This window comes from Lepidochelys kempii, chromosome 3, assembly GCF_965140285.1.
Source record: "Lepidochelys kempii isolate rLepKem1 chromosome 3, rLepKem1.hap1, whole genome shotgun sequence".
Lineage (NCBI taxonomy): Eukaryota > Metazoa > Chordata > Testudines > Cheloniidae > Lepidochelys > Lepidochelys kempii.
The window spans coordinates 61,132,439-61,145,975 of NC_136382.1; the positions used below are offsets into that span (position 1 = coordinate 61,132,439).

Consider the following 13,537-nt stretch of genomic DNA (forward strand, 5'->3'; position numbering starts at 1 on the left):
AAGAGACGAGCAGATCTTGAATGCAGTGGAAATGAAAATGTTAAGATGGATGCTTGGAGTTACAATGATAGGCCACATTTGAACAAATGAATTGGGGAATTTTGAAGCTGGTACTATTTACAGAGAAACTGAAGGAATCCAGGCTTAGCTGGCTTGGGCATGTGAAAAGAAGATTGGCAGAATATACAGGAACAGGACATTAAACTTAGAAGTGAAGGGTAAGAGAAGGGTTGGAAGACCCAAAACTGGATGGATGGATATCATACTGCAGAGTTTCTGAGGAACTGCTTTAAGACAGACTGGGATGGAAAAGAAGGACTCAGAGCCAACCCCATATAGATGGGACTAAGGCTAGAGGAAGAAGGAAGACATAGCTTGACAGTATAGAGAGAACTTCTCAGCTCAATCAAGTTTCTACCCTTCCTAGTTAGATCTTTTTGTTGCATACAAGCAAGAGATTCTGTACTCTAAGTCGCACATTTTGAAGTATAGATAGACACAAAGTAAAATACAGTGTATTGTTCAAACTCAAATGTAGGTGCCTTTTGTATAAAGGTCTTGTGCCTAATTTAAGTAATTTGCAGCTCCTTACATTGCATTAATAAGTGAAAGTATATGACTACTATTCCTATTAAGATTAGTTCTTTTGTTTGTATCTTTTAGTGTCTTTTAGAGACTACTGCTTTTGAAAGCTGGCATACAAAATGGCACAGTATTGCATAAAAGCACTTCAAAATAGAATGTGGCTAACTTATCAAGCTCCCAAAGGAAAAGTCATTTTCAACCAAAAAATACATGTTTCTTTTCAGCTTCAAAAGGAATATGAAACTAGTACATGGACAGGTTTCTCAGTCACGTCTACAAATGGTAAACTTGAGAATAAACATAAAATGGTACACTTTTCTTGAAAATGGAGTCACAAACCTTTCTTACCTAGCTGATGCTGGAACTCCAGAATTTCAGACACTAGCTGGTCAGTCTTGGTTTTGTAATATCATCTGGTGACCTACAACATTAAAACAAGGATATTCAGGCTTAATTCTTGCACTAATGATTAGGAAAGCCATCAGGATAGAATGGATGGCCAAAGCCATGCAGAAGAGCTGTAGAAAGGTAATTTCTAAAGTTCTATTATAAAACCTATGCACAAGTAAATATTATAGGTTATTAGTAAATTTAGGGATTAGTATTTTTAGCTCTGAAATGGCTAAGGCAAGAGGACAAACAAACAAACCAAAACCTGATTTAGTTGTAAAGTTAATGCACGAAAGTGGACATGTTACTTTGGAGAGGATGAGAATGTATGTGCATGCATTTTACCTTCACACTGAGTTGTTTTTTCATATTTGTGTAATGTTCCTTGGTTAATGATCTCTGAAGAACTGACACAAGCACTTACACTACAAGGCACATTGCAAAAGCTAGTGATGGGCTCATCATGTTCAAAAATGGGATTAATTCTTACAGCATTTTCTGTGCCACAGTTGTTGGGAGCAGGACCTCTATAATGCAGAACATTTTTGTTTTATATAAGACTCTGTAACTTAAGGAACATAATTGAAAATTAATTTTAAAATGTGAAGGGAAAAATCATGAGCTGCTTACTCCAAATTAGTCTGGTATTTGTATTTTCTTCTTATCTTAACAATTAAAATGATGACAAGAGAAACAAGGCTTAATAAGCTAAGAACCACAGCTTTTAAAATGAAGGGTTGTATAGGTTCTGGAGCAAACTTTGCACAGCGCTCTCCTTGGTAAAACCGGTGCCTACGTACAGGGCATCTAAACAGGAAGAGGGGGAAAAGCAAAAATATACATAAAAATAAGACTGAGGGCAGGAAATCCAAAGTTCTTGTGTCCAAAATACAGGGAAAACTGCCAACAAGTATAAGAACAGTTTTCTCATTGTAATTAATTAAAAAGGGTCCTTCCATGTGAAGCAGCATGATTAATAATACATGGAAGACTATATCTTCAAGTTCATGATGATTAATATAAAACAATTGGAGACTGAAGTATTCTCTCCCCACCCCTGAATCTTAAGGAAGTTTGCATATAGAACAGAGCTTTGTGGCTGATTCCTAGCTCTATAATGAGGCCAAACCAAACCTTGCACTTGAATGTTCTAGAAATTTGTTCCCTCTCTAATGATATCTCTTTTTTAAATCTTTCCTACACACTACTCATCAGTGACCTCTAACTTGAGAAGTGCTGTCTAAAGCTTTATGCTACTTTACTATAAAATAAACCTCTCCCAAGATGTTGGGTGAGACCTCTGGCTTTTCTATGAGAATGTAGGTTCATAAATTATCAGAAGTGGAAATCAGTGAGGTTTGAAGTAGTTTTGAAAATGAAGCAAACATTGGACTGAATTCGACATGCCTTACCAAGTTCTTACTTGGAAGTACTTCCATTGGAATCAATGATCTGCTGTTTTCATACCTTTCTTGGTTTTGCTTGCACAAGCTTTTAAAGTTTATCCTGGCATTATATAAGTATGTAACCAGACACAATTCAAGGCATTGTATTCATTATTTTTAATAAACTTGCATTCTCATTATGTTCGTTATCTGCATTTAAGCTAGGCCATTTGACTCTCTGGACAAAATTCTGACCCTGCAAAATCATGATCTTGGGTTGATATATTATGGACATTAGATCCAAGCTAACTTTATCGTTGCAAAATACAGCAAGTCTGCTACCGTGAGTTTGCATATAGGGAATTCAGCAGTGTCCCTTCAGAACTCAATCTGAGCTTCAAGCGTCAACATCCCGTTCTTCTCTAAGGCCTGGTCTACACTAAGGGGGGGCGGGGATCGATCTAAGATACACAACTTCAGCTACGAGAATAGCGTAGCTGAAGTCGACATATCTTAGATTGACTTAGAATCACTTACTTCGCGTCCTCGCGGCATGGGATCGACGGCCGCCGCTCCCCCGTCGACTCCGCTTCCACCTCTCACCCTGGTGGAGTTCTGGAGTCGACGGCAGAGCAATCGGGGATCGATTTATCGCGTCTACATTAGATGCCATAAATAGATCCCGGATAGATCGATCACTACCCGCCGATCCAGTGGGTAGTGTAGATGTGGCCTTAAGAAGCCAACAGGGGCAAAAAGAGTTAAGGTAACTCAACTATTGTACATTTTAAACACTAACCGTATACAATGTAGTGGATAATTCTTCTACAGTCATGATGATATGCAGAAATTGTTCAATGTTCTTATTGTTTGTAGCTGATATTAAATGCTCTAATTAGCATATACTGACCTCTTGAGGTCAGTACTAAGAATGATTGACAGGGCTAATCAGATCTGTACTCCGCTTGTTACAATGGCAGTCAATCAACTGCCAGGTAACACTCAGGTTCTGGACATCCTGTGTAAGAGCCTCATAGTCTTTGACCTACTGTACAATCTACACTCCCTTTGAACACTAGAATTTGGTGCCATAAGGGGAAGTTTGTGTATCTGGATTGTATGACATTCTCAGTAACTGGCCCACACTCCTGAATTTGCTACCTGTGGAAATATTTATGATGTCTGGTCAAATTTGCAAAGAGTTGCAAGAAACATCATGCCTTCCCAACTAATGGAATCCTGGCTCACTTGATTACTTTGAAAACTCTGGGCATACAAAGTTTGATCATACAAAGATCTTGACTGTCTCAACATATGCCTTGTAAGTTGGCCAGCTATTATAGTGGTGGATGCCATATATATATGCTTACAATAGTATTTTAAAATGTATTTCATACAAACCAGCCAAAAGTTAATTCCTCACAGATATACCTATTTACCAATAGCCAAAAATGTGAACTGATGTTGTTTGATTTTTCCAAAATGTCAGAATAGTTGCATTTTGAAAATCAAGAACCACCAAGAAGAATATAATTTCAAGTTATTTGTAATCTAGGTCAATGATGCTTCCTTTCTAATAAATGTACTCTTTCTAATAAAGAACTAGACTGTGTGATGCTTTTACTGATATTGTGCAGTACTTGAATCCTTAAATAGTCCCACTGACTTCAGTGGAACTATTCATGGTCTAAGGTAGCTTGTCAATGGAACAATACCACAATCTAGATCAAAATGTCTAGAATTTTATACTCGCTGGCTTGCTCTTGATACTCCTGAAAAAGGGTAATCTCAATTCCAACTCTTTGTGTAACTGATTTTTCAGGAACTATTGTTCAGCAGAATTATTGAGAAATATAATTTGCCTACCTGCAGACAGCTCCTTTTCCTGGAACTAATTCACATTTTCCGCCGTTAACACAAAGATGTGGCTGCATCTCACATAGACTCCGACATGGCAGTCCATCTCGGCTTGCATAACCAGATTTACAAAGGCAGTCTGCTTCTTTTGTCCATTCATTTGTTATGCACTGTGAAAATTCATCACATGCCATGAATTTGCATGGGTCCGCTCGATCAGCTGTAATAAGATAGAGACATTATTAGTGGATGCATTGATGCATTATCTCAGTGTACTTGGCAGAACTTGTGGCAGCTACAGAGAACAAAAGAGATTCACTACAGCCAGGCTCCTTCTATATCAATTGGTGGGGATATCTCAGCATAAAAGGAATATGTACATTTTTCTTTCCTCAGATACCACAGAAAACTGCTATGTTATATTTTCTTGCACAATCGGTTTCCTTCCCACATATTCAGAGTCATGTTTTTATGTTTGAACTGTAGAGTCTTTTTTGCATGTGGGTATTCTGATTCCATCATCTTTTACTTTTGGGGAGTGCTAGTACTATATTTGCACATATATATACAAGAAATGTGATTCTTGTCACAAGTAGCCTGCAATCTGATTAAGGGCAAGGAAAAAACTGCACCGTCCCTGTATGTTGTACACAGGGTGACACTACTAGCTAGAAATGGTGGCATTCTCGAGGGGAGATCCATGTGTGAATGGCTTTGTGGAAGTAAGGTGGTTTACCTTATCTCCTTTCATGAGGTGTATGACACCATCACCACTTGCTGGTTTTCTGGGTTTGGGAAGGAGGCTGCCATGAGACACTGTACTGGGGAAGACGAAGGTCTATGGATGCTAGAAGAAAGGACAAAGCCAGGACTGCAGCCTGAAGCCATATTTCCTCCTCCCAAGCACCTCTAATTCTCCTGTGGACTGCCTTGCCCTGCTTCCTCCTGTTGCCAGGTTTCATCCCCAGCCTCTCTCAAAAAGTCAGCAGGGGACTCAGCATGAGTTTTCCCGGCATGACCCGGCTGTTAGATGGAGGCACTGGTGAGGAAGGCTAGATCCAGTGTAGGAGTATCATTTGGCACCTGGAAGGAAGTATGGGAGAGGAGGAGGGAGATGAGAGCCAGGCTAACTCCTTAGCCCCGAGGATACAGTTAATGAATAGCAAACAATTCAACAGGGCTTCGAAGGTGCATATGAGAAGCCTGAACTGTTAAACCGAACTGAGAAAATGCAGCCTTTACCATAGCTGTAGAGATCAGCATGGGTCTATTGTATAAAGATTAACTATCAACAGCTCTTAAAATGTCAGCCGGGGATGTTATCTCCGCAATAATGGGCCGTCTGTTTATTTTTCCTAGAAAGGCAAATCTTTAGTTTCAGAAGAGGATTCACATTGGACAGCCTACCTACTAATAACTATAAACCTGTTGGTTGAGATTTTCAAAGCTTTTAGAGGATATGGCTGACCAGTGCCATCAATTTCCATGAGAACTGAACACTGAGTCCTCCCTGGTGGCACTGAAAATCTCAGCCATGCTTAAGGGTGCTCATATCTGCCTATACAAGTAGTGAAATGGATTGAATGATCAATAGGTCTCTTTCAGCTCTAACCTTCTATATAATTCCATGATTAGCTTCTCCATAAAATTAAAGACTAGGGAGACCGTTTTAAATCATCTTTGGTACTCATAAAATGATATCACTTTGGCATCCACTTTGTTATTGGAACAAAGAACTTTGTATTGTACTAAGTCTGAACCAAAACAACAACAACAAAACACATTGTGTCAGCAATAATAATTAAGTAAATATTTGTAAAGGCTGACAAATCCCTGTCTAAATGTAATAGAAAAAAATCTTTACTGTATTAATAATTTTTGAATGAAAATTAAAAAAATCATTTTGTAGCAAAGCAATACGTTTGTAAATCAAAAATTGTTAGCTTTTATTTTACAGAAGGAAGTGAAATAACTTAAACAGGTTTTAGCCTGGAGTGGAATTCTGTATCAATGTTCACAGAGAAACAATTTTTCTCTTAAAAAAATAAAATAAAAAGCCTGTTAGATAGAAACAAAAAATACTAGCTGGATCCATTGAAATATGTCATCCTGACTCCCAGCAGCATTTTACAAGGCTAGTTATTGACTAGATGACTCTCACTAGTGTCTATCTTAGCTTGCTTATAAGTAAAAATAAAATAAATAAATACATAAAATTGTCAAAATAAATTGAAATTTTGATTAAATATTTTTGGGAAAAAAGTGTGTGTGTAATAGACATAATAGAATTAGGATTATGCTTAGACTCGTAGATTGTTAAGGCCAGAAAGACCATTAGATTATCTTGTTTGACCTTTCTGTGCATTGCAGGCCTTTGAATTTCATCCAGTTACTCCTGTAATGTGCCCAATAACCTGCATTTGAATAAAGCATATCGTCCACAACGGCATCCAGTCTTAATCTGAAGACTGCAAGAAATGGAGAAGCCACCACTTCCATCAACATCATTCCTGATGACACTGTACCTCTGATGTGAAATTTATTCACTCTTCTTCACAAACGGTGGGGCATATATTCAGAATGCTTTTTTAAACTGTTAAAATTAACTTTTACAATATTCAAGAAGCTTGCTTTTTGTGCTCATGTAAGGAATACCAGTCATGAAAGCTTGCTTTTTGTGCTCATGTAAGGAATACCAGCCATGAAATAAGGATTTACCATTATTTCTGTTCGCTAAGGACAAAGTAGAATTGATAGGTTCACTTACTACTTTCAAAATGGTGTTTCAAGATAGTGATCAGACTCTTGACTGATTCAGGTTGGAGTCATGTTGATCCTACTTGGGCCTTAGAAAAACATGCTTTCCAGACTACGGGCGGACCATTTCCATGGCTAATGAGTTGGGGAATCTGTTTATGTACAACTTATGAATTCTGGTGGTTGTTATGAAATTGTTGTATCTTGGAATGCCTCTATCTGGATGTGGGATCCACTATTTGCTGACAGACCTGTAGCACGTACCTACCAGATGAGGGACAATGGTTGGCTACTAAAATAGTTGTCTATTCAGGTGAAAACCTTGAGACAAAAGACTGGCCTTTTACCTAGGAGAACTGGTTTGTCAGAGGAGAGGTTGCTTGCTAGCATTGTCTCTTGGTAGGGATGTGTGATCACCTGTTGAGGCTGATAAGGAAGTCACCTGAAAAAGGGTGCTGCAGTTTATAAAAGAAAGGGTCATTTTAGCGAGCGAGAGAGAGGGAACACAGGAAGTTTCGGGCAGAAAAGAAGGAAATGCGAAGGCTTTTGTAGCAGTGGGATCTAATTTAACTGTGGATCAACCAAGGTAAGGGAAAGTTAGCTGATCTAGAGAGGGAAAGAGGCTCCATGTTTCTGAGCTGAGACACTGAGCTTCAGGAGAAGGATCCCAGGCATCCCAGAGGCCTCTGTCCAAGCCCAAAGAACTCTCCAGAATGGTGAGGTAACTGATGGAGGGGAAATGCATGTCTTTTGACTAGAGCTGTGTATTTCTCATGCTGTTAAGTAAAGAGTAAATTGTGTTTAGAGTCCTGTGCAAAGTCTTTGTGCTTTCACTGTCATGTGCCCCTGAAGAGGTAGACCAGAAGACAAACCAGAAAGCCAACAACTCCAGTGGGATTCTGGGGAATATGCAAGAGCTGCTGGGGATGCGTGAGGATATGGCACTAGTTTCAGGGCCTAGGCAATTGGGCTGCGGGGTCCACACTGTCAAGTGGGATGTCAGACTTGAAGGCCACACATGGAGTGTGTGCCTAGAGGCCCAAAGCCAGGGACAATACCTGAACTCTGTCTAGCCCCAGCAAGCTAAGAGTTCGTGGAGTTGTGTTTGGATCCCCTCATAGCAGTCTGGCTAATGTTAAGCAGAGGTAACCTGACATCATGCATTTAAATATTTGTGCAATCCTGTTTTACTTTCTTGCTGGAATCTGTACCACTTCGTAATTTATACATGGAAACAGTGAGTCCTGCAGGTAGTTCATTTCTCTCAGCTGCATCTCTTTGTAGTCTTTAAAGTTAATATTTACTCTTTCCTTGCCTTTTCCACAGCTACATGGAGAGCTTTCCCTTTCTCATTTTATTTCCCTACATCTTCATCTCTTCGGTTCAGATGCATTTGCTTGCAAAGATACAATTTGTATTAGCATCCCTTTAGTAATTGTTGTAGTGAGAACTGGTTGAATGCATTGTACTGTGCATTCATCTCAGATTACATTTGGCTGTCTCCCTAGTTATCAGTTAACATTTCTGTTCTCGCATTATTAAAGGAATGCATTCTTTAAAGTAAAGGATGCTGTATGGAGAATCATGGGAGCACATAGTTAGAGACAATTCTGCTTTCTGAGTCAGATGCTGTCTTTTTCTTCTCTGGTTCTTTACCTTTAAGGCTAGTCTCATGAAAGCAGGCTATATCTGAGCTCTTCTTCTCCTCCTACTTATCCCACTGCTTATTTTAGCTTGTTAAATGAACTTATTTTTCCTGAGGATATCAGTGGATATTTTAACTAAAATCTTTTCAGTAGGGTTCTGAGAGATCGTGATAGAGCTGTTCATCTAATTAGTTCATTGATTAAAATATTAACATCTACATTAGTTTCATGTCCTCTTGTAAGTTCCCCATTTTAACTATAATATTTTAGTTTCATGGAAGTGATTTTTTACTGTGATGTCAAAGGCAGCATCAGTACCACAGGAACTAGGTTCTAGCTAAGTTTTACTCAATGTGTACATCAGCACTGTAGTTTTCAGGCGTTTGAAGCTATCACTTTTTAGCTGTTAGAGTTAGGCATAAAACATTCTTCTGAGCTATACTGTGTCATGTTTTCCTGTAATGTTGTGTCATTTTCCTTAATATAATTCTGGCTGGACAATGTGACCATCACAATTTGTTGCCATATTTTCACTTTGGTTTGATGATTAAAAAATACTTGCAGGTATTTGCGAATGGCTTTGACAGGTCTTTTGGCTGCTTCTTGCAGAAGGCTGAGATTTGTTTGTTTGAATATTTAGTTGTGGTACACCATTGTTTCCACTAGATGGCTCTCATTTTCACAAATGAAAGGGGATTTACTTGAATTTAATTCAAGAAGATTTAAACATGTCTTAAACCTGTAGATTTTTTTGAGGTGATTTCAATTTCTATGGGAAAACAGTAGAGAAAATGGTGGCATAGGACTCTACAAGTATGATGCTAAATGAGGAATGAATATGTCAATAAACAGCATCAGGGAGAGATCGGGTTTATGAGATGGAATGTGTTCCAATCACTGCTGATGACTTTAAAAGTGTGTTGATAGCCTGATAAACATTATCATAATTGGGAAAGTTTCTAAGTATCCCCAAGTTATTTCTGGTTGCCATAATTTCCTACTAAAATGAAAGATCAAGGGCAGTCTGACATACTGGAAGCCCAATATTAATAGTCTTTAAAATAAAAATGTCTTTTTTCCAGTTGTGTTGGGTAAAGCCATCAATTGTATCAGTGCTATGAAAGGTCAGCTGTACAGTTTTTGGTTTTACATTTTTAGTAACACAAGCTTACCTGGCTCAATATCAAGAGAGTAACTGTCAATTTCCAAATTCAGGCGCTGGGCTGCAGCATCGCAAAAGTCTTCCAAAACACAGTGCACAGCTTCTGTGATATTGTATGGAACAGTCTTAGCAAACTTCATTTTGCTATTGACAATCACACTTCCATTTCTGAAGTTAAGTATTTCCAGTTGCTTAAATCCTGTAAGGTTGGATTGAAGATATGGAAGCAGCTGCAAAACAGGAAGTTGGTTTACTTTAAATCCCCGTCAATGCCTAGCTGCAATTAATTTCACTTATATTCACTTTTCATTACCAGGTACCTGAATCACCAACTTATTTTTCTGGCTTTAATAATAGTGCTTAACTACCAAGTCCAGTTTTCTGTTTGCCTTGATTAGTCTCTGTATTTGCATCTTTCTCAATAGTGAACTGAGATGGATGGACGCTAGTTTTCCTTGTAATGAAACACAGTGTTTGGGGAATTTATGGGTCTGAATAAAGAAAAATCACCTCACTAAAAAGCCAACTTCAATTATTTTCAAAGGGTTCCATCCAGGCAAGTGAGAGCACGATATAATAGGCATGTTACTGTTGTCCAATGGTCCAGCAGTATCTCTGGGGAAAATCTATATCTAATCACATTCACTTTGATAACTCATGATGTATTTTAAAAGGATTGATAAGAATTGAATCCTTATGCTGGATTTATTAGGTGTAATCAGTGTTACCATACCACTGAAGTGGAGCTAAGAAAAATCCAATTAAAATTACTTGCCAAGAATGTGTGTGTGTGGTTTCTTGCATAGGTAAATATTTTTCTCTCTCTCTTTTTTTTTTTACATGTATTCTCGTTCATAAACCACTGCTATCTGTTATCCAGCCAGCATCACAGACTAAAAAAAAAGTTACTTGTTACAGTAGTTCAAGGTGTTTTATTAAACTGGACGACAGGGCCCTATACTGTGCTCTACTTCATACAGTTGTGTTTTCCAGCTCCTCCTTAGCTTACTGATCTGGTCAGAATAAATCCGTTTTCTAGATGAATGCCCCAGTAGCTTGTCTCTTTTTATTGCTTCTGCTAATCTGGGGAGCAATAATATAAGCTAACAAGGAAAATCTTTTTTCTTTAATGTGTGCTCAAATACTATACATCGCAGACTATCTGTTTTTACTCACCAGCTGCATGAATTGTTGCTCTAGTGCCCTGTATTCCAGAGAACTCCTGTTGAAGAGGTCATCAGAAAAATGCATGTTGGTTACTTTCAGGCTGAAGAAAACCACCAGCTCTTTGCCTTTGGCTGCCGTTGTCATGGAGCTAGTGGTTACATACTTCAGTGTAGGAGCCGGAGTGGCTCCTGCTGGCTGGCTCGCCAACCCGGAAATATATCCACTGCCATACTCTACTTCATCCATCGTTGCTGTGCTCATCGTGTGGACTCTGTCCAGTTCTGCAGCAATATCCTGCACTCCTGTTTTGAAGCCAGTAGGGATGCTGCTATCAGCTGCTGGCGTTGGTGAACTGGTTATTTCAAAGGACTGATCTATGATAATGGAGTGGCTGTGAGGTGGACTAATCACTGCTGGCAGTAGTGTGATTTGGTCAGTGGGTAATGTGGCTATGATGACTTCTTCAGGCAGGGAGGTGGTGTGGTCACTTGAATCAATAAAGAAAGGCAAAGTTCTGTCTGTTGATAAAATATCATCACCTGACGATTCTGGAGGATCTATGATCTTTACGGCTGCAAAAGGTGGGGGGAGGCAAATATTTAACTTTGAAAAATATACATAATGAAATATTTATATAGCATTTCAAGTGAGACATTTTTAAGGAGAATATACTCCTCATCGGAACATGACAGTCTTATTATGACCACTTTCTGATGACTTAGTAAGAAAATGGAGGAAAATGCTCAGTCCACATGGTTACGTGCTGAGCTTTGTGTGTGCTTTGTTTAAGTGATAATTACACGTTGTAAGTGTTTCCCTAACTTCTGCTAACGCACTGTGTGGCTTTGACACACGTAATCCCACTGTCGGTTTACACTGACTGAAAGTGCAGGTTGCAGCTTTGACTTGTCTGCTTGTATCAATGCAGGGCTTGAGTCATTCCTGGCCACTCCCGCTTTGTGAAAGATTAAAGATGGCATTTGCCACTGACCTCAAAATGTGGTTGTACAAACCTGTGCCTCCTCCTCAGATACAAAATATGTCTTTTGTATTTATGCTATTTAAAAAACAAACAAAACCCTCCTAAAGAATCATTTGCTGCATTTAAAACAACCCATTTGCCCCCCGATTATAGGGTCCCTTCAGATGCCTGCTGGAGCTCAGAGGCAGTCTAGGAATGTGTCGCTGAAATTCAAATCTTAAGCATGAAGAATGAGACTGTTTGAATTCAAACAAGCAGCTAACTTACTGTAGTAAGATAACAGAAAATGACAGATTTCAACTTCAGACTAAAGAGGGTAACTTCGCTCTTTCCCAGTGGTGCCCTCGTTAGGGGGCTGGATGGGCTCCTAGTCAAAACACCTGACTTGACTTGGCAGGAAAGTGAGGGTGATTTCCAGCCTCTGATGGAATCTGCTCCATCTTTGGACACTACTTTATAATCCCTGCCAGAGATCACTTATCCTGGCAGTATCCTTCAAAAATACTTCTGAAGAGCAAATATTTCCCCTTAGAATGGACTGGACTGGGAGGAGAGAGGGAAAAAAAGAGGTATTTTCAAAATATTCCCAAGTACAGTTATCCCTAAACCCTCCATATGATCTCCCCTCTCTTCAAATGACACAAGTTGTGAGCCTGTGCTTATCCAATCTGTAGGGTTAGGAACAAATATGCATTTCCACGAGAGAGAACCTTAGTATAAATGCGTTGCCTCATCTCTTGATAATGGTTACAGGAGACCTTTTCTGTTAAATGGGAAAGTAAAGAAATATGCTACTCCCTCACCCCTCCTGTCTGCAGATAAATCCTGTCAATCAGAGTGTCTCCAAGTCTAAAGGGAATTCTTGTCCTTTCGTGAGCCCATTCTTAAAATATTGCTGCCACTCACTGTTCTTTTAATTATCAATGAGAATTCTTTCATATGTTAGCTGAAAGCTAGTGTTCCTTGGTGGGGAGCTACAAAAATCTCCAAGTCCTCTTTCCTTTAGGATGATCAGACATTCAAAATAGATGCCCTGTACCAAAATCTGCCCTCAACTGTATGTGCAGTTCTAAAGACTTCAGAATTAGGCCCTTGAAAAAAAAATTAGTCTTCCTGTCTTAGTCACCACCTTGTGCAAGGTGGGAAAATAACGGGTACATATTTTCTTTCATTCATCATTTTGTTTTCCCATGGCTTTGTTATGTGGAGATATATATTCAAATTGATAATTCACTGACCTACCCTGTTTGAGGTATGTTTGGTCAAAGCACTTAAAAAGAGGCTGGTCTTGTGGTTAAGATAATGCAGTGGGCCTTGGAAGATCTGGGTTCAATTCTCAAACTTCCTATGTGATTGTGAGAAAGTCCATTGATCTCTCTCTCTACTTCAATTTCCATTCTTAGAGCTGTTGTGATTCATTCATGTCTGAGAGGCTCTCAGATCCTATGGTGAGAGGGGCATAGAAGTGCCTTGATAGATGTTTTTGACCTAGAAGGAAACCTTTGGACTGTTTGTCATGGTTTATGACGTTAGCAGTTGGGATGGCATTGCTCAGACGACAGCACTCTGTCATTTGGCATTATCTCGTATCATTGAGTTTATACAC

General features: G+C 39.0%; 1 protein-coding gene across 1 annotated transcript in view; it reads right to left on the bottom strand.

Moving 5' to 3' along the window:
* Window positions 1–966: 966 nt before the first annotated feature.
* The window catches only part of IMPG1 (interphotoreceptor matrix proteoglycan 1), an 88,555-nt gene continuing 75,984 nt past the window's right edge, over window positions 967–13,537 (bottom strand). Inside the window, exons 13-16 of the mRNA XM_073335128.2 lie at window positions 10,959–11,521; window positions 9,793–10,012; window positions 4,227–4,437; window positions 967–1,006 (exon numbers count right to left, since the gene is read on the bottom strand). Of these exons, the coding sequence (XP_073191229.2) occupies window positions 967–1,006; window positions 4,227–4,437; window positions 9,793–10,012; window positions 10,959–11,521 (1,034 nt within the window). The remainder of the gene's footprint in view (window positions 1,007–4,226; window positions 4,438–9,792; window positions 10,013–10,958; window positions 11,522–13,537) is intronic.